Source organism: Pollicipes pollicipes, unplaced genomic scaffold, assembly GCF_011947565.3.
Source record: "Pollicipes pollicipes isolate AB1234 unplaced genomic scaffold, Ppol_2.1 Scaffold_7231;HRSCAF=8579_pilon_pilon_pilon, whole genome shotgun sequence".
Taxonomy (NCBI): domain Eukaryota; kingdom Metazoa; phylum Arthropoda; class Thecostraca; order Pollicipedomorpha; family Pollicipedidae; genus Pollicipes; species Pollicipes pollicipes.
Window position 1 is genome coordinate 35,846,434 of NW_023597034.1, and position 26,545 is coordinate 35,872,978.

Sequence of the window (26,545 nt, forward strand, 5' to 3'; positions counted from 1 at the left end):
CACTTGCTCGCCCCTCTCCACCTTTGCGTGCCTACGTGTTGGCCTCCGACTCTGTCTGCCTCCCTCGTCTTATCTCGCCTCTGCGTTCTCTCACCCGCTCCTTCGTACTTTAACGTTTTTCCTCGCCTTCCACCTCTGTTTCCATCTCCCTTTCGCTTCCTTTAGCAACGCTCTGCCTCGCATTTTTCTCTCTCCTGGCAGTGCTGCCGAGTTCCGGGTGCCATTATGTGTAGTGAACCGGACCGCCCATTTTATTACTGGGTCATGGGCCCTAAACAACACCGCAAAGTGCGGATCTCTCTAGCATCATGACCAACTTTCCTAATTGGATTATAACGGTTCCCAAAGATAACTCTCCTGGATAATCACACCTCTTTCTAGCAGCTGTACCACATTGGTGTCGCACATGGGTCATTGGCGGTCCGAGAGAGCGTTTTCAGCCCGAGTTATTCTGTGCATGTCCACCGCCCTGATGCCCCGGTCCCGACGTCCCTGACGGTGATGTCTTCTTCACGGTCATGTCTCTGACCAGCGCACGCTTTTGCCGGATGTGCACCGAGCAATCTGCACCCTCTTGCAGACAAGGAGGCACATTCACGTTACAGGATATTTTAGACAGGCTTAACCCATCATGTAGCGATGATTTGGAGTGTCTGCGAGTTTCTCTTAGGAGGGGCTGCGAATGTAAAACATGTGTGCCCCGAATAATAGCGCATGTCTGTTGGAAGGCCCGCTGCTAGCAAAGGTGATCACGCGACCGTGGGTCCATTTAAGTACTACCCTGAAACTGCAGCCGCTACCCCCCCCCCCCCCCCTCCCCAATTAATACTTACACAACATGCGCATGCTTCCAGCAATGTCAAGCCAGCGTCATAGTGACTTTCGTCGCGATGGCACCAGTGATGAGAACCATGCCTTTGACCAGCCGTGCCAGTCCATTTGAATGAATCGCATGCGGTGTTGAGTGCGCGACGCTCTCCCGATGCACGGAGGCACGGCTGGGGCCGCTCGCGGCGACGGTGCTGCCGTCGCCCTGGGCTGAGCGTGCGCCGCGGCGCGCCTGAGCGCCGCCGGTCGCCTCGGTCTGCCTCAGGCGGTGCGGCGGCCGACCCGGTCGGGTGTGCCTACAGCCGAGGACTCTGGGGGAGATCCCGAGGCCCTCGTGTCGACGAACTGTACCAACGTACACAGATCACCTGCCGTACGCGTCGCCGGGATTGGCGGCGGAGGCAAGGACGAAGTCAGGCCGTCCCAGCCGCCGCGGGCCGCGGGCAGGGGAACGTGCAATTCTGCGGTGATCTCGTGACATCATGAGATCTCATCATCATCATCGGGCTAGAGGACACGCAGGCCGAGGTGCCGCGCGGAGAGGTCAGCGGCCAGGCCGGTCCTGACGCGCTCGGCCGCTGCCGACCCTGCCGTGCCCGGCCGTTGCTGGCGGCGGCGAGGCGTGGCCGCGCGGCGCCGACGCCGTGCCGCACCGGTGCTGGTGCCGGCGCCGGCGCGGGGCCGACTCGCCGCTCCCGGATCTGCCGAGTCGGCCCGGCGGCGGCACCGCTGCATCAGGCGGCTGCCGGAGCCGCGCCGGCCGGCGGGTAGCCGAAACACTTTATTAAATCATACCGGGCGGGCCGCCGGCGCCGCCGCGCCGCCGCAGCACCGCGCCGCAGCGCCGCTGACTCCGGCCCGTCGGCCGCGCAAACCAGCCTTCGCGACGGAAAAATGAACCACAGAGCAGCCCCGGCGGGGATTGCAGCGGGGCTCGGCCGGCAGGGGCGTAATAGGCGCGGCTCAGATCGGCCGCCCCTGAACTCGGGCGGCGGGGTGTGGCGCTCGAGGGACCTGCGGTCGGAGGAGCGGTGGTTATGGAAGCTCACGGACGGCACAGGTGGACTATTAGTTTGCTGGCGTGATGCTTGCCTGATGCTGGCTCGTTGCATGGGGTTAAGTGACACCGTAGGCCGAATGGGCGAGTAGACACTTTGTGGAGCAAAGAGAAATCATGAGGGCTCTCCATGGCGTTTTAACTAATGATGATCCACATTGACAGCCACGAGTGTCAGGAAGAATGCAGACGAAAACCAATCTGAGAAGCCCATTATCAATCTGCGGGGTGATAAGATATGTACTCGCCGCATCAAAATGGGTATTCAAACTTGCGTGGCGATAGCCTGAACACAATTGCCAAGGCGATGAAGCGTCAAAAGTTCGCAGAAGCCAGTAACGCCATGCCTACCTCAGCAGTCTGGATTTCTGATTTTTGTTACCGGTACGGCTCCAAGGACAGAGGAATACAATCGATTGATCTAGATGTGTTTCGAAGGTATACAGAGTTGTGCTGGTCTAGCGTTCAAAGAAGCGAACTATCCGCAAGACATCAGTACGTTGATTGCCGTCATTGGGCGTCGCGGAATATCAGAGCATGCGGCCGCACGGTGTCTATAATTCCACCCCGATACCGAAGGTGTCCGTGTGGTGCTCGTGAGGTCAGAGTGGCAGTCGACATTTAAGACTTAAAGATGGCTGGCCGACAAAGAGCCGCAAGGGCCCACGTCGTCGAGACTAATCTTACGACTTGAACCGCGTGGGTTCATTGATAAATGAGATCTTTAGACAGATAGAACCCGTCCAAACGGTTGTTAAATGTTGCTAGAGGGGACTTTCTATAACTGCATATGACAGCCAATTCCAATGGTTCACTTCTCTTTTACTAAATGACGTCTGCCTCTTTATAGTTCTATTCCTCCTTTTGCTAAATGAGACTGGCTTCCTCTATGTCTGGACATAATTTGCGGTACTCCAGGTAAATCTACCTTGTCTATCCTTTCGTAGTATTGAGTACCTTTATCAGATCACCTCCAATTCTACGATATTTCAGCGAATACAAATCCAAGACGCCGAGCCTAACCTGATATTCTAAGTCGCTAATCCCACTTTTTATCCAGTTGCTTTCCGCGCTGCTCTTTCCAGCCTATCTATATATTTTTGGAAGCATGGGAACCAAACCTGTACACAGTACTCTTGGTGTGGTCTGGCAGAAGCTAAGTACAACTTTTTCACGACATTCCTACTCTTGTAATGGATATTCCTGTTAAGAAGTCCCAGCTTCCGAGGCGCATTGCTCTTAGCAGCCCCACATTATTTTTCACAATTTAAAACCCTAGAAATTATAGCCCTTAAGTCCCTTTCTTCCCCGATCTTGTTTAACTACCGGCCTCCCATTTTAAAGCTAATTCCCTTGCTGCCAGTGCTACCCAAATGCACCACTTTACACTTATCATGACTAAACATCTGCCACAGAGAAGCCCAGTTCACCAGTTTCTTTAAGTCGGGCTACAGTTGGTTCACCTGATCGGTTTTTTAGACACCCCCATCAACCTAATACCGTCAGCAAATTTTAGCACCTTAATCCCTAATCCAATATTCACAAAAATGATAAACAGCAAAGGACCCAACACCAACCCCTGTGAATCTCCACTCTCTGCTAACTCCCAATTAAATATTGTACCACTGAGCAACACTCTTTGATGTTTCCTGTCTGGCGGCCAAGCTCTAATCCAGCCAGTGATTTTTCCCTCAATGCCATGCAATTTTAACTGATAAAGCAGACGTTGGCATGACATTTTACAAGAAGTCTTACTAAAATCTACACAGACAACATCTCAACTATTGCCTTTATCTACCCCAATAGTAACATGCTCCATGAGCTGTAGAAGATTTGTCACACAGGACCTACCATAACGAAAACTATGCTGACTTCTAGTTGCCAATTAATGCCTACTTAAGTGTGACTGAATATTGAATGAGCTAGCCTGAATTCATTTATTTTTGATCTTACATATAAGTGAGGTTAGATTGGAAAACCTGTAGTTGCTGACGCTTTGCTTGGCGCCCTTCCTTAAAAATCGGTAATACATTGGCATTATGCCAGTCCTCGGGCACTTCTGAGAACCTCAATGATCTATTAAATATTAGCATGACATGATACACTCAAGTACCAGCGCATTCATTTAGCACTCTACCATATATGTGGTCAGGTCCGGGCGTCTAACTAACCGTGATTTCCTCCATGCTATCCCTTACCATGCCAACTCTCGGTCACCACCAAATCTATAAGACGGCCTTCAGTCGGATTTTGCCTTCCTTCTGTCAGATTTTGCCTGGCTTTAGTTCAGATTTTGCATATTTCCAGGGAGATCATACATAGTCTCTTTGGTAAAAAGTGACGAAAAGCCTGTCTACTAAGAGCTTCTACAATATCCCTGTCCTCCATTAATGGCTTTCCATCTTCCTCGAGAGGGCCGACAGAAATCCCCTAGAATTGAGTTTCTAGCTGTCAAAAATGTTCTTAACGTCGCCAGAGCAGGTATCTGCTAGCCATGTTTCTGGAAGTTTTTTGGCCGCCCTGGTTTCCGGGTTTAGCGTTTTTTTTTTTTGCTGCAATCCTACTGCACTGCCTTTTTTACTCTCTGTGTCCGGCACGTTTTGCCTATCATATGCCCCCTTCGTCATTGTTTCATTGACATTGCCTTAGGCAGCGCTTGGTCGAAAACCGTCATTTCTAACCCGGGATAAGGCCATTCGCTGGGGACCAGAATCGCGGCGTTGATTCTCCAAGACACATGCGTTAATTCACTCGGAGCGAAATAAGCTGAACACTTTTTAAATATCTGATAATGCGATGCGGTTTGGACGTAGTAGTAGAGCAGTGTCAGTGGAGTGATGTCTTCCACATGTTTACGTCAGAAGTGTAACTGATGTTCCGAGAATACAATAATGGTAAACACACCTTTGCAACATTTTGATTTGCTATAGATGACACTCACACCTAAACTATTGTCCCCGTTAATAGCGTTATTATTTACACTACGTTGCGATCAGTCACTTGGCAGTGGTCTCAGGTGTTAATCTGATGGTTAATACGAGGACAATATTCTAACAATTATCTTTCGAAGCATTCCGTGAAACTGTGCCGTTATGTAGAACGACACTTTTCATTAACATGTGCTGAAGCAGCTCCAGATGCCTCCGGGAGATGAGCGTCCTCTGCCAATGAAAAACGCAAGAAGTCATGAACTAAATTGCAGCAATCGAGTTATCACCCAAAGCAATGCATGACCGTCAGATTTAAGTCGCAATCCATCACAGACTTCCTCAGTGGGCGTCTGCGATGGGCAAATATTTAGCATTCGCTTGCCTGTGTGTTTAAGGCTGCGACTGACCGGCCACGGATCCTCGCTGGCACAGGCGGAGGCCCGCGAATAAGCACGGGCGCTCTCATGACAGTCTGCAATGGACGGTCGAGAAAGACCGGCGTGGTGAGCGGGCGGATGGCGGGCGTGCAGGGCTCTGCACGAGTCTGGATGCCGGAGCAGCCGGGAGATCCGAGAGAGCAGAGGGCCCGCGCACCGGCAGCGGTGGTCGCGCTCTCGGGGCGTCGTGGGGCGCTCAGATGTGGCCGGGCGTGCCGAGGCGCTCCGCTCCCGGGCCTGCCCGCTCGCCGGCCGCCGACGCCGCCTTTGTTCGGCGGCCGCGCCGGCCGGCCAGCCCCCCAAGTGGATGGAAATGGGCCGCCGGCACCGGCGTAATGGCCGATGTGTTCTGCTTCACGCCGGCCGCCCCCGGCCGCGTCAGCGCGCCGCCGCCTGTGCACCGTGTGCACGGTGTGCACCGTGCCCGGGCGGCGTGCACGGCCGGCCGGCCGGCGGCGCGCGCACACGTGAGCCGTGCGCGCCGCCTGATTTCCGTGGGTCGTTTCGCCGGCCGGCGCCGTTTGCACTAATTAGTGACAACACCGGCCGGGCGCCTGCACGAATTAGTGGAATAAGGCTCATTATGCCGCGAGAAGTTAATGAGAGAATTACAAGCCGGCACTAACACCTTCGTGGCGCGCGCTGGCGGGGGAGGGCGACCTTCACAGGTGGCGGCGCCGCGCCGTCCGCGGCGCGGCGCTCCCGACGTACGGTCGCTCCACCGGAAGGACGGCCGCCACCGCCAGCGGGCCGGACCCCGCTCGACGTCACGAGACGCGCCCGTCACGGTGGGGTGACTCGGCGTCACGACCGCTCGCCTCACGACAGCCGCGGCACCTTTCAGCCGCGACGTCCGCGTCACGGACTCGGCCGGGCGCGGGTCACGAGACGGCCGCGAGGTGGTCACGGGGCGGTCACGAGGCGGTCACGGGCGTGTCGTTAGCGCGTCATGAGACCGCCGTCACATGGTGAGGCACGAGTCGGCCACGAGCCCTCCACGAGCTGGTCACGAGCCTGTCACGATTCGGTCACGAGCGGTGGGGCGAGCGGGGGCCACTCGGAACGTCGGCCGTGCCGCCAGGCTGACGGCCGGCTGGGTCGCGAGCGCGGCCGAGAGCTTCCCGTGAGAGCGGACCCGCCGGCGGCGGCCGGGCACTGGCCCCGTGCAGCGGCGGCGGGCGGCGGGCGGCGGGCGGCCGGTCCGGCGCCGCCAGCTGCAGCGGGCCCCGCGCACCACCGGCGCCCGGACGCAGCCGGACTCGCGCACGTGGCTGCTGCCCGGTGGCGATAGGGAAGAGGCGTGGGAGCTGTGTCTTGGTTTCGGCAGCGCCGAATGTCGCCGCTGGGAATGTTGACCGGTTGGGTCGGACCGCTCCGCATGGCACGGTGGCCCACCACCTTGACTGCTGCTCACTTACGACACCGTGGTGGTGGCGGCGGCCGATGGCACGAGATGCCCATGTTCAGGATGATCCGGACAGTAATGTGAAAAGTTTCGCGTACAGTGCAGAGTACGTTATGTGTGGGGCACAGTGGACTGTTGCGCCGTATGCGCCCGATGTCTGGCGCAGTAGCCGTATGCCAGAGCGCGGAGCGTTCTCACACCGGCCGGAGCTCCGCGGAACCACAAGGGAACTGGTTCATGGTTAAAATTTGTTTAACGAGCGTATTACTGCTCATGTATGCATTCATAATAACGTACACTATTTATTGCTCTGAGGGGCATAATTCCAGCTATCATCTGTTTATGGTTTCTATGAACATCCAGCACGAAATGTTATGCCTTAAAACGGGCACTATTACTCCGAACTTGTCTGCGATTTCTTTGTTTCAGTGTGTCTGTTTGAACCGTGGCGAGTTCTTCTTTTGTGTACCGCACCGTTCTCGCCTTCTTAGCCTGTTGCAGTGACTGCCTGAGTTTCATTCAATCTATTTTACGATGCTTTGCTCGGCAATCACGAAGTAGCATATGTGCTCACTGAAAGAACTGATCCTTACAGTGTTGATTGCTCTGAGACGCACAAGCGAATATTAATGAGCTCTGTGCACCTCAAAGGGCCCGTGTTGCGTGCTAAAAAAATTGTGCCTAATGGTAGTTCCCCTGGCTTATTCTCTTACGACCCACTAGTCTATGTGCGGCATTGCCATGAGGTCGATGGGAGGGCTGTCACGCATATCAACACATGCAGTATGCGATGGTGCCAGCTCGCGGCCGGCGCATCATGCCACGCAGTCACGTGTGCGATGTGCACAGCACTAGGCCGTGAGGAATGTGCTGACATCGGCCTCACGGCCCCAGCGCCTGACGGCCAGGCTGTCGTCCGGAGGGATGTGCACAGTATCAGGCCATGAGGGATGTGTTGACCACGTCACTCTCACGGCCCCAGCGCCTGACGGCCAGGCTGTGTTGCCCGGAGGGATGTGCACAGTATCAGGCCATGAAAGATGTGTTGACAACATCAGTCTCACGGCCCCAGCGCCTGACGGCCAGGCTGTGTTGCCCGGAGGGATGTGCACAGTATCAGGCCATGAAAGATGTGTTGACAACATCAGTCTCACGGCCCCAGCGCCTGACGGCCAGGCTGTGTCACCCGGCGGAACGTGCACGGTATCAGGCCATGAGGGATGTGTTGACAACATCAGCCTCACGGCCCCAGCGCCTGACGGCCAGGCTGTGTCGCCCGGCGGGATGTGCACAGTATCAGGCCATGAGGGATGTGTTGACAACATCAGTCTCACGGCCCCAGCGCCTGACGGCCAGGCTGTGTCGCCCGGAGGGATGTGCACAGTATCAGGCCATGAGGGATGTGTTGACATCAGTCTCACGGCCCCGGCGCCTGACGGCCAGGCTGTGTCGCCCGGCGGAATGTGCACAGGAGCATCTCTTGAGCATTGTAGCGGGTCAAGAGTGTGATACAAATTTCGTAATGCCCTGTGAAAGGGTGCAGTCAGATTTTAATTCCTCTCAAATCCACAATCGCAAAATGCTCTGGACGCATCTCGCAGTCCGCGATCAGATCTATTTCGTGATACCATCCCGCTGCTGACGCCTGCCTGCGCCACGGCAGGGCGGGACAGCGGGCCCGCCCCCGCGGCGGCGGCGCGGGACGGCGGGCCCGCCCCCGGCCCGCCCCTCCTCTGTAGGCTGCGCGGTTGCTGCCAGCGGATGGGAGAGCCGTGGGGCGCGCGGGCCGTGCTACTCATGCTGACTCTCCTGCTGTCAGACGGAGGCGATATTTGACACTGGTGGTTATATGCGGCACGTCTCACGTTCGTCGTGCATGTAGCTTGTGCTCAGCTGGTTTTGTGAATTGGGTGGTTCCCCATTTATCTTAATAGTGTGATGATTCCTGGTTCAGTTTTTTGTTTTGGAATTGCCTTTTTCGGAATTAGTCGTCCTAGACATTAAGAAGAGGCCGTGCCTTTCAATCACGCCGGTCTGTCACATACATCATTCCATATGCGCGCATCACACTTGTTCATTGACTATTCGGATCGTTAAGCAGCAGGACGCGTTGCGGGAACGAGCGTCGCGACCAAAGGCGTGGACGGCGTTGTGTCAATCATACAGACGTTAGTGCAAAGAGACATCTTTCTTTGGGAACCATATGACAAACAAACCATACTAGTGGGTATCAGTGCATTGGAAACCTGCTCTCTCATAGGGTTTGAGAGCCAAGCGGCTTTCGGATGTGGTATCGGCGCCCCAGCTCACGAGTCAGGCTGGCTGACAATTGGTTCACCATTTGTGAACCACCACCCAGCCGTACACCAAGGTACGGCTGGGAATGCTGTTTCAATCGGTGGAATCGATCACTTGGTAATTGTTTACGTTTTCCGCAGCTCTGACCAAAGTATTTAAAAAATGGCATTTTTTGACACTGGTTGCTGTGGAAGTGCTGTGAGCCTGTGCAGCTTTGACTGCCGGGTTTACCTCGATTCAGGCGCTCACTGTTGCGTTTAAGACCGGTTCGAAAAAGTCGAAATTGATCGATATCTGTTCTATTGATGGTGCACCTGTGGACCCACCTTGATGAGGTCGCCTGATGATTTGTGAATCGCGCAATGTCCTGCACGGTGCAGTTGGTCTTACAATGTCACCTGCTCTATCCGCCGAGATTCTATATCAGTCTGTCAAAACTACCAGATCCAAGTTTTTAACGCGCCTAGCCGGTTGAATACGTCCACGCGCTCACGTCCATACGTCCTGCGTCCAACGGTCCTGGTCTCGTCGGTGAACGGGTCCGGTTTCGAGCCATATTTTGTCTTGCATAATTTTTCACACGTCGGAAATTTATGTCAGTCGAGAATGGAAGGCCATCTTGCTTGTTTTGCAATGTTGCAGGAAAATCGCTTGTGATCAAAGGGCTTGCAAACCAGTGCTGTAATTGACATGCGCCCGCGTGATCGGTCGAATATTAGGCGATCGGGTGGGAAGTCAGTTTGACCCCCTGAGGCATTACATTGTAATAAAGCTGGAAATACCAACTTCACTGGGTAGATGGGACCATATGCGAATTTCTTCGCATATTTTTTTAGATCTCTGGGTTGTGACCTTCAAGGCAAACTACGTCAGTGTTAAACTCGAGATCAGTGCTCAAACTGTGCTCTCAGACTCCCTCACCTAATTAGCATTAAAGGGAGCATCCCCCTTTTACGTTTCACATGTTGTTGGATTAGACGCGTCAGATTTGATCGGCACTACCAGTTTTCTCGAAATTTGTCTGAATAGCTAAGAATTTCTACTTGAACCAGGCGATTCTGCGAGAAAAACCTCATTGGACCCCCTGCTCACCACTATAAAAGTAATCCTTTTAATTTCCCTCGCTTTTTCCAACGTGCGTGTCCTGTTAAACTTGCAGCACACTTATTTGTTAACATGCTTGTCTAAAAGTTGTTGCGAAAGCAGAAGACATTCTTTTTGGAGAAAAAACTGCAAGCATGGGCTCGTATCCCGTGCGTTCAACACAACGTTGTACTGTGGCTATGATTTCTTCCCTGTGGCGTTGAGCACAGTGGCTCTTTTTGAAGCTCACTTTGGCTTTGGGAAACAGAGTCTATATTATATATATATATATATATATATATATATATATATATATATGAGATATGTGTAATATTATGCATATTTGGTCTAAAGTCAAGTATTACTTCAAACTTCAATCAATGCGCTTCTCGGTAATTCGCCCTCGCCCCCTCCCCCGCCGTGCCAATGGTCATTATTTTGCTGTTTGATTTTAAAGTCGGCGTTGAGAACTAGCCTAGCCAGCAATTACCTCAAGCAAACATTTCATCAAAGTCACTTGAGTTCGGTGGCCTCTCATGACCTTCATGAAGATAACATGATAAATTTATTGAAATCTGTGGATCAAAGTGGTTGTCAAAGCTACCCCTGCATGCAAGTTTCCAATTTAACTAGCAGTTTAGTTTTGACCTTGATTTGACTGACACGCCTTTAGCCCAAGGTCAATTCAATTAGTTGCAAACCCTAATTGCAACTGCCTTACCGGCTGTGAAACCAATTCATTGTTACATGGATTCGTCTGACACTACGTTTCACATCAGTCTGGAAATATTTCCTAAAAATCGCCTTCGCTGAAAACCGTGACCTGACCTTGACCTGCTTCAGATGAGCGACCGAAATAGTCGCATCTATATTTTTGCACCAGAAAAACAGAAAAAAGTATTTAATCGTGTACAACTGGACAGAGTTTGGTGTCGCTACAGCTCTGTTCGGAAGTTATGCTGGGAGAAACCTGAAGTGATCTTAATTAACCTCACCCGAGCTCGTACGCATTTACAATTTTTCCTTGAAATTATACCAGGGTAGCACGAAATGATAACGAGCCTACCTAATGCCTAGTGTCGCCGTTTTTCCTGTGGAAAGTGTTGCAATCATTGCACTTTTGCGTCGAAATAATTCGCCCCCGTTGCCACATTTTCGTATCCATCCAACTACAGACCGGCAGCCGTGGTTGGTGGCCAAGTAGTTGACCATTGGTGTTGTTTGTGATCATTTGACTCCTTTTTTTGGCTCCATCTGTTGCTGGATAACTCAGTAGGCCAACTGCAGTCAAACACAAACCGAAAATTTTTAAGTCTACGGTTTCGGTTCTGAGTATGGAGTAAAGTGATATTAATATAATGATGCTATATGAAAATAGTGTAGCTTTCTTGTTACCACACTTGAAAACTCAATGCAAATGAAAAATGTTCCCGCCAAATTGAAGGTAGCAGCATGCTTTTTTTAACACGCGTCCGGGCGGCCAGCTAGATACCCTTCGCTCGGGCGGGGGTCAATTTGACCCCACTAAGATCTCAGGAACTAAGAAAGCTGGAGGCACCAAATTCACAGGGTGTGTTGGCCTGTAGGTGGACTGACTTAGGTCAACGTTTGGGGTTCCTAGGTCATTACCTTTGGGTCAGATAAGGTCAAACAAGGTCAAATTCCAGGTTGGTCTCCAAAGTGCCCCGGAACCAAGATAACTTTCTAAACAATAGGTCACATGCCCAGTTAAGGCCAATGGCCTTGCTTGACCTTTTGAAGGTCATGGTGACCAAAATCATGCAAGGCTGTTCTGAGTTTTGCATTTGAATAAATTACAAAGCTTACGCTAGGCAGTATGTTCCTAAAATCAAAATGTTGACCTGGGTCACTTCAGGTCAATACCTTCTCTGACCTCTAAGGACTCCATGGAAGATGTTAAGTGTGGTTCCTGCCGTCAAGAAATTCGAAATGAGCACCAGAAAGTATCCCATACACAAAGCCGTAGCCTAAGGAAGCAGGTTGGTTTTGACCTTGGTCTGACCTTTATATCTGACCTTAGGTCAACGTGATTTGATCATCCAATATTTGTGTTGCCTAAGAGAGCATCTCAGAGATGTATGGCTTCGTCTAACACTCCGTTGTTGCATCAGATTGAGCAATTTCCTAGAAATTGTCTTCGCTGAAACCATGGCCTCACTTTAACCTGCCATAGGTCAATGACCCTACAAGGTAAATATAAATTGTTAGTGTCAAAAAATCCGCTATTCAATTGTCTACATCTATGCGAAATTTGGCGCGGCGCAGCCGCGCCATTCGGAAACCATTCTGGAAAACCCTTGGGGGTTCAATTTGACCCCCACCCGAGCGCGTGTTGGAATCAGTCTCGCACAGTTGCAGAAAATGGGGTACAGCTGCGCTTGCACGTTGTGGAGATCTTAACTTATAAGATGCGCGGCGACTGGATCAGGCAAGTTGTGACCCGCGGGTTGTAAAGGTTGCCGATTTATTACGGCGAGTGTCACACCGCTATGTGTTAAGGACTGACTACTTCACCCTACACTTGAAATTGGCTTTGGAACGAGAATAAAACCTGAACGCCGAAGCGCGTCTCATTTTAGGACGTTTCAGTTCTGCAGCAGGGGCTGGTCATGTCCCTCGAGGTAAATACGCACATGTGAGCAAAGCCCCATGTGTGCGCATTGAAAAGTAAACTAAATCAAGAACCCACACTGTTCTTCCGTTTACCAGAGTTGTCGCATCGATGTTCGCATTTTGGCGACTATCGAAATGCTATGTCTGCGCTATTAACCACGTCTTTTATGTGTCACATCCCGATGTCACACCTGCTCAGGACCCGCTCAGCCCGCAGCTTGTTCGTACCAAATGCTGGCTTGTGTGAATGTCAGTTGGATGGGGCCATTCAACAAGTCATGACTCAAAGTCTTACGAAATGATTTAGTGTAACAGGTGGGGACAAAGCGGCACGCGAGATAGCCGAGCACTGATACTGGTGAAACTGACACGCAATGCCGTCCGTTCTCCGCTGCGAGCTTAGAACAATTAAAGTGGCAGCTTATCTTGATCCTGTTCTGCAGCGTTTCATTGAAAGTGACACGCAACGCGACTTTTGGAGGAAGGCCCGTCTCGCGATCGATCGCGGGCAGAGATGGACGCTGTCTAGCAGACGATGCCAGACCCACCTGCAAGGTCCCATGTTCCATGGGCAAATGGATCGGACGAGTGGCCGATGGCGAACCTGCGAACTCCGTGCCACCAGGCTACGTGCTGTCACAAGCCTGCGTGTCCGTCCCATGCGGCGCGGGTGCCGCGTGCAGCCAAGCCAAGCATCTCTGAGAATACTCTCGCTTGCGGGGCGACCCCGTGTCCCGCAAGAGCGACTGGCTTACTTGGTGTAGAAAGCACGGCGTGTGTTGTGGTCCAGGAAACGTGACGCCGACTCTTTGAGCAGCGGAGAAGATGGAGTGCGCTGCGACACCGAGGTAGGCGGGTAACCAGGCGCTCAGACACCGACTGGCGGCCGGTCGGTTTTGGGTGAGCGTTATGCTTCGGTGAGTTTTACCACAGGTTTTGGAGCGCGAGGTCTGCTCCTATGAACCGCACCGTCCGGCTTGGCGTGAGTGGTCTCCCTCGGTGAACCACCCGTCACACAGGGGTGTTGCGCCCCCCAGTGGGGCTCGCCGTGCCGCTCCGAGCGAGGCGGCGTCCGCCGCGCGGGGCCGCCGCGGGCCTGCCGTCTCCGGCGGCGCCTCGGCCGGCCGTGTGAGACCGGGCGCGTCGGCGGCGGTCGCGGCGGCGCCGGTGCGCGGCCGTGGCCGCGGCGGCGGCACGCTCCGCCGCGGCCGTCACGGGTCGGCACCGCAGACCCGCGCCGGCCGCGGGACGTGCTGCCGGCGGCGGCGGCGGCGGTGGCGGTGGCGGCCAGGGTGCCGGCTTACCCGCACCCGAGGGCACGCGGTGCTCTGTGGCCGCCGCTCCCTGCCTTGTCTCAAGGCTCGCCTCATTAAGGAAGCCCAGTTAATTTGGTGTAATTGGCGCTGCGGCATCATGCATGTTTCCTCGGCTCCGGCAATTGCAGCGGCGCATCTGTCTTTGAAAAAGCTGGGTTTTAGGCAAATGCGGTTCCATGAATCCTAGAGTGAGCGGGCCCGCGGTGCTTTGAGCGCGGATGTTTCCCCTGATGACTATTCATGAGTTCTGGTCGGCGGGGCCGGGGGCGGGGGGCCTCTGATGCGGTCTGTGCAGTCACACGAGTACTGAATCATATCGTCCAAGGCCTACTGATGTCGAAGCTCCCGCTCACCTGCTCACCCACGTCGTCCGGGGTCTTCTGATGTCACCGCTCCTGCTCACCTGCACACCCACGTCGTCCGGGGTCTTCTGATGTCACCGCTCCTGCTCACCTGCACACCCACGTCGTCCGGGGTCTTCTGATGTCACCGCTCCCGCTCACCTGCACACCCACATCGTCCGGGGTCTTCTGATGTTACCGCTCCCGCTCACCTGCACACCCACATCGTGCGGGTTCTACTGATGTCATCGCTCCCGCTCACCTGCACACCCACATCGTCCGGGGTCTACTGATGTCGCCGCTGCTGTTCGCCTGTCTCGGTAACGGTGCCGGTCTGCGGCTGTGGGCGATCCCGTCCCGGCACCCCTCAGACAGGATCGGAGTGTGGACACGTGCTCCCCGCCGATGTGACGGCGGCCGCCTCGCGCCTTGTCTCGGTCGTCGACTGGCCTCTGTGCGTCGCTGTGTCGAGTGCGTCCGCGATTCCTCGTCCCAGGGGCGAGGCCGGCTTAACAATTACGGTACGCGCATCGTAACCAGTAGGAAACGTCACGGAGTTACGACCCGTCTGCCACGAATGAAGAGTTGATACTGTCGTGCAGCGGCTTGGGATAATGCCTTGCGTGTGGTGAGCGGGTCATTCTTGGCTGCCTTTGGTTCCTGGTTTTATGGCTTTATGGGTGGCTTGCTTTCACTTCATCCTGCTCTGTTATGCAGCATAATTTGTCTACGTATGGGGAAGACGTACTGCGCGTGATGGTCGAGGCGTTGCAATGAAGAGAAATATTGATGGCACCCGCGTTGACGTAAATCATGCACGATAGTGACGCGGGCGCCCGAGTATCCGCCTGTCGGCTGCGGTGCATGATCGTGTTATCGACCCCATGTCTGTCTCGCAGCTCGCGCAGGAAATGTGTATCTCCGGGACGGCGGGGGACACGGACGTGCACCCTCGTGTCAGCCCACATGCTATCAGGTTTGGCTGTGGTGTCGTGTCGCAGGCAAGCTTCCACGTAGGCATGTATGATGTGTGAGCGGCCATACCTTTCGTTCGTTCGCTCGTGCACCTGCAGGTGCCGTTCCGGCCACGCGTGCAGCGGGTGCCGTATGGACGGTCTGTGTGTGCACTCGTCCCGGGGACGCTCAGGCGGCTGAAACTGTACATGCGCTGGGTCGGTCCGTAGATGACCGCGCGCGAGCCGCTGGCGCCGGCCTGAAAGTGTCCGCGTCCTGCTTACTCAGGCCCTGCTCACTCCGGAACTGCGCTAACTGCTCGGAGCTGTGAGTGTGGTTAAGACCATTCGCGTCCCGGCCGGCGATCGAGAGGCGTACAGCTCCTAGCGGGATGCGCCGAAGTCCGCTCAAGCTCGTTCTCCTCGTCATTCCGTCCGACTGCGCTGTTTTGTTTTGTTCGCTCCGCCCGGCTCAGCTGTTCGCTGCGGGCCGGCTGACGCGGCGCTGGCGCCTGGATGCGTGAGGACAGCTACCGGCCGCTGGCGTGCTCGCTTTTAGCGAACTGGGGGAATCGGGTTGAGAGAACTGTCCGACGCTGTTGAGTCAGTTATCGTCCTAAGATCATTCGACGACTGGTCATCTTCAGTATGACTATTTTGCAGTGCGAGTGTGGTAATCTGACCTTATTGACGCACTGATTGATTGGCCCGTCGCGTGGCAGCATGCCGCCGGCGCGACGCTCCGCTTCTCGCGCGGCCGTGAATGCACGTAGTGAAACCGTTGGAAAGCTAGCAATCTGGCGACGATAATGTTGTCAATGACTGGCGCTAGCCCAGCTCTCTCCTTTGAATTCGTCTCGTCCCGTCGGCAGCTTTCATGCACGCCCGTCAGTGCGCGCTGGTGGCGGTTTGGCCGCCTGCCAGACACGTCCCTGGGACTGGGCGCGGACGGGTGGTGGTGTGCCACAAGCTGTCTCGTTAGTGGTAAGTATCAATCCCGGACCCGATTGCTATGCGTTATATCCGGCAAGAATTCGTCTTCGAACGGGACTCTGAAAGTCTCGGCTGTGCCGCACTGTCCGTAACGCCTTGATAGTGCTTCTCTCCCCTTGCCCATCACGCAGCTTACGGATTGCCACACTTGCATAGGTGTTTATTGCCATAAAACACGAGGACTGAATGCAGAAGTTGGTCTTGCTATCTGAAGAGTACCAGGTTTGTAGGCTCTAATTCGTTTCATGCAACAACAAATATTATATAATCCGTTCTATGCGACGACGAATGTGTAACACCGTTATCGTGCAAGAATGTTCTGTAGATGCGGCAAAAAGCGAGGTGTCGTTGAGGATTACTAAAGAATTCCGGAGGTAGCGCTGCAATTACATTGTCACCCTCCCGAAGTGTCGTGCGCGCTCGCCGTCTGGTCTCGTGACGCGCTGACCCTTTCCCCATCGACTTGTGACCTTCGAGGACAATTTTGTTGGAATGCGTGTCAAGCAGAACGGGGGAGTCTGAACAAAAAAGATGAAGGGGGTATGGAGATGTGGGAATGGAAAGCTTAGGACCTACTGCTATCGCGTCTTGGGAGCAATGAAAATTGTGCCGTACGGAGGACTTTTGAATCTGTATTTTTAGACTAAACTTCGTTTCTGATTTCGATGTTTCTGGACTTGGGACCGGGGCACGGGGGGGGGGGGGGGCAGGCGGAGGGTTGCGGTCGACGGTTGCGGTCCGACCACGACGGTTGTGGTTAGGTACGGTTACGATAACGGTACTGTCGGCGTGCTAGACTAAAAGAGAACAAAATATGACGGCAGACCCGTTTGCGATACATGACAACTTGTATGTGATGTACGGCAATTTTTGGTGATTTTGCGGCATCGCTCATGATCGACCGGTCAGACAGGGCCAAACGAGACCATGCCACGTCTTTTACCGTCCGTTAGTCTTACGGCGTCGGCAGAAAACCTGATGCAGATTGAACAAGTCTGCGTGTTTTCATTGTGTGACCGGACCCTGGTCCCGGCCGGAGCCAGTGGCTGCAGCCGCCGGCCGGGCGCGCTCGCGCGCTGCCGAACAGCGCCGGGAGCCGACAGACCGACCCGGCGGCCGGCGGCGCGGGTCATCAGCCGGCTCCGGCGCGGCGGCGGCGGCGGCGCGGCGGCGCGCCCGCCCCGGCCGGCGCCGATCTCGGCCGGCCGCGGCCTAATCAAATCCGAGCGCCGCACCAGCGCCGGGACCGCCGGTACCGTTCGTCCGGCCGATGTGGCGGCTAGCGGGACCGGGGTCACGGGATGCTGCGCGCCCCGACTCGGCCGGCGCGGCTGCGTCAGAACCGACGCTGCGATTTGACCCCGGCGGCTCTGAGGGGGCGGGGAGGGTGAAGGCAGCCACGACGGCAGAGACTCGAACAGCAGACCGACCTCGTACCGCAGTGGTGTCTGACTTCCGGCGGGGAGGAGGGAGTTTTTGCGACGCCCCGCCAAGTGCCGGGCGCGCGTCGGTTTTCCTCGCCGTGGTCGTCGCTCAAACTGTAACGCTTATGCACGTGACCGGATGAGCCGAGTCGCGAAACAGACAAAAGCCGCGGCTGTTGGCCGACAGTTAGGCAACAGCGCCACGTGAATTGGCCCATGGTTACGGTTGGCCAGCCCTGCCCACCCGCACCTGCCGGCGCTCTTTGGCAGGAGTGGCACTCGTCGCCAATGGGCTAGGCTAGGAACTCTCTGTGCAGCAGTGCACACACACTCGGCGAGTGTGTGTGTACTCGGTCCGTGTCTCGGCCCGCTGGGCGGTCGGGTCGGCAGCCCCAGCGGCCGGCGCTCCTCACTCTTCGTCGCTGCTGGTCGCCGTCGTCCGGCTCGTTGTCGTCAGCGCTCGTTAGTGCGGCGTGCATGGGGGTCATGACCCGGCCTGGCTGGGCGTGTCACCCCGTCGCCGCGCCCCTGCGCCTGCTGACCCGCTGACCCGCAGGTCACGGCAGCCTGACCCGAATGTGGTGGGGAGAGACCGGCGGGGCGCACCCACAGCGGGGACGCCCCGTTGGGGGATACGCCAGCAAAGCTGGCTTCCGGCGATGCTGAGATGTTCGATGTTCCACCCGCAGTTTTGGTCGCGAGGTCTGTGGTTGCGGTGGCGTTAGAGAAGTGTCTGGGAGTGGTTTTTGGCGGAGTGCTGGGTAATCATAAGGCGTCCGGGCTTTTCAATGACCAGCAACATTTGAATCAGACTCTGTTTTGGCTGAACAATCTCCTTGTTGACTGAAGCCTTGTCGTAACCCAGATCTGGTCACTTATTTCTCGCACTAGCTATATTTTGTAAATTAGGCATTTAAATGTGTTATGCCGGTGCATTGCAAACCGCGACCTGATTTGGTCACGTCTGGTTTGTACATTAAATGGAATGGGATGCGGCGCTTAGCGTGCCGTGATTAAGTTAATTAAACTTGACTGAAAATTAAATTAAATCGTCCTGCCTGCTGACGCCTCCTGCTTACCTTCCACTTCATCTTTCTTGGGGCGAGGGGTTCAGCATAGTGGTAACACTGATGTACCAGTAACATCTCTGCCAGTGGCATGCTGCAGAGTCCAGCGAAGCTCGCGCCTCTGGTGCTGACCAGCTCTTTCTTTCGTTGACACGTCATGGAGCCGTTCCCCATCCGCGTTCCCTGAGCCCACCGCCACTGGACGTCTTCTTACGCCCCGCCTCCCCTGCTGGCAGTGGGTGGAGGAGAGCTACACCAATTTCGAGAAGGGCATCAACTGGCGCTCGCACGTGGTGTGCGACGTGGCCAAGCAGGACGTCAACAACTGGCTGTGGACGCCGTTCATCGAGCGCGGCGAGGCCGAGCGCATCTACATCGAGCTCAAGTTCTCGATGCGCGACTGCTCGCTGTTCCCGGGCACGGCGCTCAGCTGCAAGGAGACGTTCAGTCTGCTCTACTACGAGTTCGACGCGGCGACGCGCGAGCCGCCGCCCTGGGAGCCGGAGAGCTACCGGCTCATCGACCGCATCGCCGCCGACCAGGGCCGCTCCAGCTCCAGCCAGGAGCGCGTCATCAACGTCGAGACGCGCTCCATCCCCGTCACCAAGAAGGGCGTCTACTTCGCTGTGCGCGACCAGGGCGCGTGCATCGCGCTGCTGGCCGTGCGCGTCTACTACCAGACGTGCGCGCAGGTGACGGCCGGCCTCGCGCAGTTCCCCGCCACCCCCACGGGCCGCGAGGAGACGACCATCAAGACGGCGCGCGGCACGTGCGTGGCGAACGCGGCGCCCGGCGGCCACGACGGCCGCCCGCCCCAGTACATCTGCAAGGGCAACGGCGAGTGGGAGCTGCTGGACGGACACTGCAGCTGCCGCGCCGGCTACGAGCCGCGGCCCGCCAACCAGTCCTGCCAAGGTAGGCGTCGGCGGCAGCGCCGTGCTGCAGCTGTCTTTGTGCTTGTCGGCCGGCCAGGCTGGGGTTGTTAGCCTGGCAGCGGTTTTGTGGCACTGTCGTGGTGCTCAGTGGGAGGCGTAATGATTTATGAGCTCGTGTGAAGAGCCTATGCTCCTTATGTGTTATGGAATGCTTCCGGTTACACTGAGTGCATTTGGACCGAACGTGAAAGTCAAACTCGACACTCATTACTCGTGAAAGTCAAATTCCTTGCCGCCTCCGCGCTCTGGGCGTTGACTGACACGAAAGGCGGGCGCATCGTTTCGTTCAAATGGCACAGAAAGCTCGGATGACAGCTGGCCAACTAGTGTCAATGGAGGTTTGGGGCGGCCGCGCCGTGCGCCACGTTAAACCCTCCGCTGTCGTGTCAGGCGAAGAAGCGAAGGCAAAACTGTCCGTTAAACCGGACCGTTATCCGTTAAACCGGGCAGCACAACTTGGTGGTGAATTCAGGCCGGATGCGAAAAATTCTGCTCAAGGAATGCCCGGAACTTAAAGCCACCCATGGCGGGTGTTCCGAATGAATTTGTTTTTGTTTTTTGCTTTTGTTTTTGTTGTTTCTTGGCGGTCTGTTTGACGACTTTTATGATTGGTTGGAATCACTCGGCCCCACTGCAAACATGTTGAATGGAATCCGCCCGGGGCTGCTTGTAGGTCATGGGTTGTGGCGCGATCATGCGATCATGCACCAAGGGCGAACGCCAATCGAACTGGTGTGGTGCCAGCGGCAATGCCATCTGAACCCATGTTATATGCCTGTCGACCTGTGCGATCGCGCAGGGAATGAGAAGAGAGACTGGTTGCCCCGTCCACCGCTGCGAAATTCTGAAAAAAGGTTCCAATAGCTTTCCAGGCACCAACGGCGTGATCGCGGCATGGAGCATGCGAGGGACGAATATCCAAGGCCGCCTAGTGGCGTGTGGTGAGCCACTGATGCCCGTGGGATGTATGCACCTTGACACTACCAGTGCCGATCCGTTAGAAGATACCGTATCGTGAGCTCTTACTGTGACAGCTTTGTCACGCGGGGATGAGCGACTTAGCCCGGCCAATCTCCGCATCATCACGCTCCGGTCCTATGTGACAGACAAGCCGCAGAGCAAGCCAACAAATCTCTCTGGAGGCTCTAAATCCCGTTGCAGGCGCCGTCTGCTGATTGCAGCTAATTGCGGTTCGGGCGCTGATTACAAGCCGACTGATTAATGGCTTCTGTGGCCCGGAGACCCCAGCGCCTGTCAGCCTGTCAGCCCCTGTCTGCCGCCTCCCAGCTGCCCTGAGCCCGGTCTCCGCGGGTCATCTCAGCTGCGAGCCGCCCCGGGCCGTACCCAGAGCTGCCAGCCGCGCCTGCCCCCGTCGGGCAGCGTCGCCTCGGCTGCCCCGAGGGTGTTGTCGGATCACACGGCTGGCGGCGTGACCGGTCTGCTAGGTCGCCATATACGGGCCGGAAGTCCCGGGACACGGACGCGGCGGGTCACACGCCCGCCCCCCCCCCCCCCTCCCCATTCGTCCGTCACGCGGTGGCAGGCGAGCCGAGCCCCTATTCAGTCGCTGCACGGCCGGTGGTCGTGATAGCGCCGGCCCTGAGTCGCTGCTCCTGACCAGACGCGGCGGTCAGCGGGTGTTTCCGCCGATTTGGCGCTGCCGGAGCTGACCGTGCCGTATTCGGAGGTGCTGACGTCGCCGGGGCCGCGCGGCTCCGGCCGGCGCAGCAGCCGCGCTGGGAGTCCCGGCGCGGCGGAGGGCGTTGATCGCGAGCCGCCTGTCGCTAACGCCCCACTGCGCACGGAGCCAACAGCCCGAGTCTTAGTGGGGTTGGACGCGAGAAGATGTATCTGCACGATTGGCGGTGCTCTGCAACGTCAGGTCGGCGGCGGCTCTGATTGGACTGTGATCCCGCTTTGTCCCGTCAAATCGAGTCGCCGAGGAGGCCGATATGTGCTTGGCAGTATCAGCGCGATCTTTCCCATTCAGCGCGCATCTGGCTGGCACGCTCTCGCTGTCACGGATGTTCCTGGTCGTGTAACATCCTCGCGCGCAAAGTGAGCACGCGGCACATCTGACTGGTGGTCTGCGGCGGCATCCGGCCGCTCGGTTATCGCTGCAGGAGCGATCGCAAGGTCGGGAACTGTGTCGAAGGACTGTCGCACTGGGCGCCGCACTCACCGAGCAGGCCCCAGCATCAGCTCACTTCAGCGGACGCAGCGCAGCGCTGTCATGCCCGTCGACCGACCGGGGACCGACAGTGCGTGCTCGTCGACCGACCGGGGGACCGACAGGGCGTGCCCGTCGACTGACCGGGGACCGACAGTGCGTGCTCGTCGACCGACCGGGAGACCGACAGTGCGTGTCCGTCGACCGACCGGGGGACAGACAGTGCGTGCTCGTCGACCGACTGGGGGGGGGAGGGGGGGGGGGGGCGAGAAGGCGTCGCCGAAGAAGAAGAAGGAGTGCCGCCGCCCAGTTTCCGGTTTATTACACGGTCGCTCGCCCCAAAAAACACGTCTGTCGAAGAAGTAACAGTGGGACGGCGACCGAAGGAGGAGGGACGAACAGGTCGCCGGTGAAGATGAAAGGCGTATCTGCGGCGGAGGAGGCAGACAAGTGCTGGGGGATGACCGGCCGACAGCGACGAGCACCGCCGTCACGGTCGGTTTTTTCGTTTGATGCTGGCAAACAAGACGCCCTCTCACTCACGTTCTGATCGTTGTGGCCGTCGAGGACCGGGACAAAGAAGCGGAAGCACAGATGAGCCGTGCGCGCGCCCAGTGCGGGGCGCCTCCCAGTGACAGCGCCTCCCCAGCGCGGGTCGATTCCACCGGTCGGCACCGCGGAGTTCTGGCTGGCTCGAAACCAGCTCAGTCATTGAGTTGGTGCAGCAAAAGCAGAGTCGCCTGCGTCGGACTCGTACGTCCAGATCACTCCTGATAATGTGATGCCTCCGGCCCTGTGCTGCGATTCTCGCCGTCCGGTTTGAACCGGTTTAAGCTGAATCGCGTCGGCAATAACTATCCTTATGACGGTCGGAAAACATGCGACAAAGAACATTTCAATGCAATCTGAATAAGCAGCAAACGAACGACACCACGCAGATGCCGTTGATGTGACCCAGTGTGTCAGTCTTGTGTCAGAGGAATGAGTGGAGACCTTGCGTGGTTATCTGTTTGCCGCAGCTCACGGTGGCGCTGGTATCGATCAATTCTCGTTGGCTAATGGGATGGGACACAACTCAGCCTGGTACGGCCGTACCGGTTTCAAGTAGTTTTTTGTGTTATTGTTCACTAAACCAGTTTCAATAATTCCAACAATCGTGACGTAAAAAGACACTATCTTCATGTCTCCTCTCCTCAATATTTTCGTCGCGTCGCATCGCTTTGATCTCGCTGCCTTAAGAACTTCCAGCTTATTACACCCAGCGCAAAAACTCTAGTAGCCATGAACGACGACCAGCCTATCCACCGACATTTGTCCGTACGGTACTGACTAACAGCGTCGCCAGATTAGTTCCCTGCATTCGGTTCATGCAATGCCAGTCGCCGCAGCATTTGGCGGGTCCCACGGCCACCGGTAGCCGGGAGCTGTGCAGGACTCCAGACGGACGTAATCAAGGTCACTTTTTCGGACGTGGCCCGCGTCGCCCGAGTCCGTGTGCTCCGCGGTGTCCCGTCTGCCCACCGCAGTCTGTGTCACCCGAGCCCGTGTGCTCCACGGCGTCCCGGCTGCCCGTGGCGCGCGGGGTGCGGGGTGCGGGATTGCCGCGCGTGCTTTACTCTCCCCGTGGGTTGTGGTCTGGTGTCGGCGAAGTCTGGCGCCGGCACTGACAGGCGACACTTGTCCAGCGTTGCTAACATGGCCGATTAGGCGTGTCGCTTAGTGGCGCGTGCTAGAAGGGGGAGGGACTGGACCTGTACCTCCCCCCCCCCCGCCCCACCACTACCCCAAGATAAGCTGGGTGTGTATGTGTGCAGCCGTCAGCCAGCCGGCTCTCATCGGCCTCTGGTGGCCCGTGCCGTACCGTGTAGCGCGTCACCAGCTCCCGTCTCCGCGCCTCCGTCAGTGTGCCCGTTCTGTGTAGCGTGTCACCAGCTCCCGTCTCCGCGCCTCCGTCAGTGTGCCCGTCCTGTGTAGCGTGTCACCAGCTCCCGTCTCCGCGCCTCCGTCAGTGTGCCCGTACTGTGTAGCGCGTCACCAGCTCCCGTCTCCGCGCCTCCGTCAGTGTGCCCGTTCTGTGTAGCGTGTCACCAGCTCCCGTCTCCGCGCCTCCGTCAGTGTGCCCGTACTGTGTAGCGCGTCACCAGCTCCCGTCTCCGCGCCTCCGTCAGTGTGCCCGTTCTGTGTAGCGTGTCACCAGCTCCCGTCTCCGCGCCTCCGTCAGTGTGCCCGTACTGTGTAGCGCGTCACCAGCTCCCGTCTCCGCGCCTCCGTCAGTGTGCCCGTTCTGTGTAGCGTGTCACCAGCTCCCGTCTCCGCGCCTCCGTCAGTGTGCCCGTACTGTGTAGCGCGTCACCAGCTCCCGTCTCCGCGCCTCCGTCAGTGTGCCCGTCCTGTGTAGCGTGTCACCAGCTCCCGTCTTGGTCTTCGCCAGTGTGCCCGTCCTCGACGTTCAAGCCGGAGCAGGGGAACGGCTCGTGCGGGGCGTGTCCGGACCACAGCAGCGCGCCGCACGCCGGCTCGGCCGTCTGCCCGTGCGACGCCGGCTTCTACCGGGCGCCGACGGACCCGGCCGGCCGCGCCTGCACTCGTGAGTACCCGCCGCCCCCGCCCCTCCCCCCCCCCACACACACATACACATGCAGACAGACACGCACCGCAGTTGCAACGGCGCTGCTGGCCCCTGAGGCACTACATGGAAGACGGGGTTCGCACGACGTCACCCGGCATGTGCGCGATCCCACCGTTCTAAACTTGCACCGCTGTTTTACTCACGCGCGGGCGCCCGCAAGACCAATCCGTGCATTCATTGGCACATCAGCACGCGCATGTATGCACCCGTGTGCGATGTATTGCCGGGGTGCATTGATACGCGCGTGTATGCATGCGCACATGACGGACACATGAGCCATGCTCGCAGTCACTGCCCCCCCCCCCCCCCCTTAGAGAATCGGGACGCTTTCAAATATGTCATGCCCAGACCAACTTCTTACTCACTCACGTCCGTCGCGTCCGTACATCTATGCATCTTCGAATAAAGACTTGGAGCCCTTTCAATGTCAGCTCCCTAGCCTGTGCCCAGCGTCTCAAACCACCGTGCTGCAGGCCTCAATGTGCGCGTCAGATATATCTTATGAGACCTGTACTGCAGGTTTGGACCGCTTGTCAGCGACGATAGCATCGTGTCTCACATCAGGCTGCTGTGACGGTGGCGCTCGGTCGCTCCCGGCCCGGCCGGCGAACAAAGCATTTCTGAGAAACGTCACGCCAGCCGATCGAATCAGCCGGCATTTCGCCGACGCCATCGTCCGCAGTAAAAGAACAACAGCGAAAAAGCTGCAGTAATCGCGGAGCACAGCCGGCGCGCGTGACCGGCGGCCGCGGCGCCGTGCGTGGCCGCCGGGGTGCGCGGGGGCGGCGAGCGCGGCCGGTGTCTGAGCGGCGCGTGCCGTGCCGCAGAGCCGCCGTCGCCGCCGCGGCGTCTGCGGGCCGAGGTCGTGGACCAGAGCACGGCCGTGCTGACGTGGGGCGCTCCGCTGCGGGACGGCGGCCGGGCCGACACCACCTACTCGGTCGTCTGCGAGCGGTGCGGCGCCGGCGTCACCTTCAGCCCCGCTCAGGTGCGTCTGCCGCGCCTGCCTGCGGGCTGCTCGGCTAGGGAGGGATAGGGGGGGGGGGGGGGGGGCACTGGCGGCTCGCGAGAGCGAGGGCTGGTGCAGAGGCTTCTATCGGCCCAGTCAGAGAGGACGGGGCAGTAGGGGTAGTGGAACTTGCTCTCCGTGCTGTACCTTGCGATGATGCTCTGTGCCCGTGGTCGTTTCGCGATGAATGTCCTCGTCAAAATCACCGGCGCGTCATCTTACGCCGTAGTGTGATCTGAACGAGACGGACCGTTATGCAACCATAAATCAAGGTTTGAGTAGGTGTCCATTTTAGCAAGGTGTTTCATAGCATTTATTTGAATGGCATCTTTGTAAAATTCACTCCACGGCGCTCGCCCGTTGAGACAAGGTAAACAGCCACCCTTTTGTGCTTGTGAACAACGCAGTAGTGGTGCATTCGTTTGTTGTGCACGTTATATATTCAGTGACGGACAATTGACTGACTCCCGCGACATTTGTACGACCCCTTATTCACTTCAGGTCAGGCTTTGCCTCGCCTGTCCCTGGCTGTCCACACCTGATCTGCCACCCGGAGCAAAGATGACCTGACCGGACCTCCTTCCACCGCTGGCCTCACCGGCGACCTGGAGTGGCCGCGCTTGACCTGACTCGCATGCCAGCCGGTTGCTGACGGTCCACCTGGCTCGACAGACGGACCTGAACGGCACGCGCGTGACCGTGTCGGGCCTGAGTCCGGTCACATCGTACCAGTTCCGGGTGCACAGCCGGAACGGCGTCTCGCCCGTGGCGGCCGGCGAAGACGGACACGTGGCCGTGGGCCTCACCACCCAGGCGTCAGGTGGGCGGCTGCCTTTTACGGAAGCCTCGAGGGGAGGCGCGACGAGCTGCTGCACGCCACCGGGACGGCGCGGCGGCGGTGGAGCTGGTGTCGCCGGTGTCGCTGCGTGTGACGTGGCGAGCTGGTGTTCAGACTCGACGTGCGGCCCTGATTCAACCCGCGCCTGCATCGGCAAAATAGGCCGCCCCATTCCGGTCCCTAGGATGGGATCCTGCG

At 57.2% G+C, this 26,545-nt stretch overlaps 1 protein-coding gene across 1 annotated transcript in view; it reads left to right on the forward strand.

Annotated features, from left to right (window-relative positions):
• LOC119110054 (ephrin type-A receptor 4) overlaps positions 1–26,545 on the forward strand; it is a 57,373-nt gene that overhangs the window by 20,921 nt on the left and 9,907 nt on the right. Inside the window, exons 4-7 of the mRNA XM_037233798.1 lie at positions 19,003–19,681; positions 24,303–24,458; positions 25,328–25,488; positions 26,182–26,329. Of these exons, the coding sequence (XP_037089693.1) occupies positions 19,003–19,681; positions 24,303–24,458; positions 25,328–25,488; positions 26,182–26,329 (1,144 nt within the window). The remainder of the gene's footprint in view (positions 1–19,002; positions 19,682–24,302; positions 24,459–25,327; positions 25,489–26,181; positions 26,330–26,545) is intronic.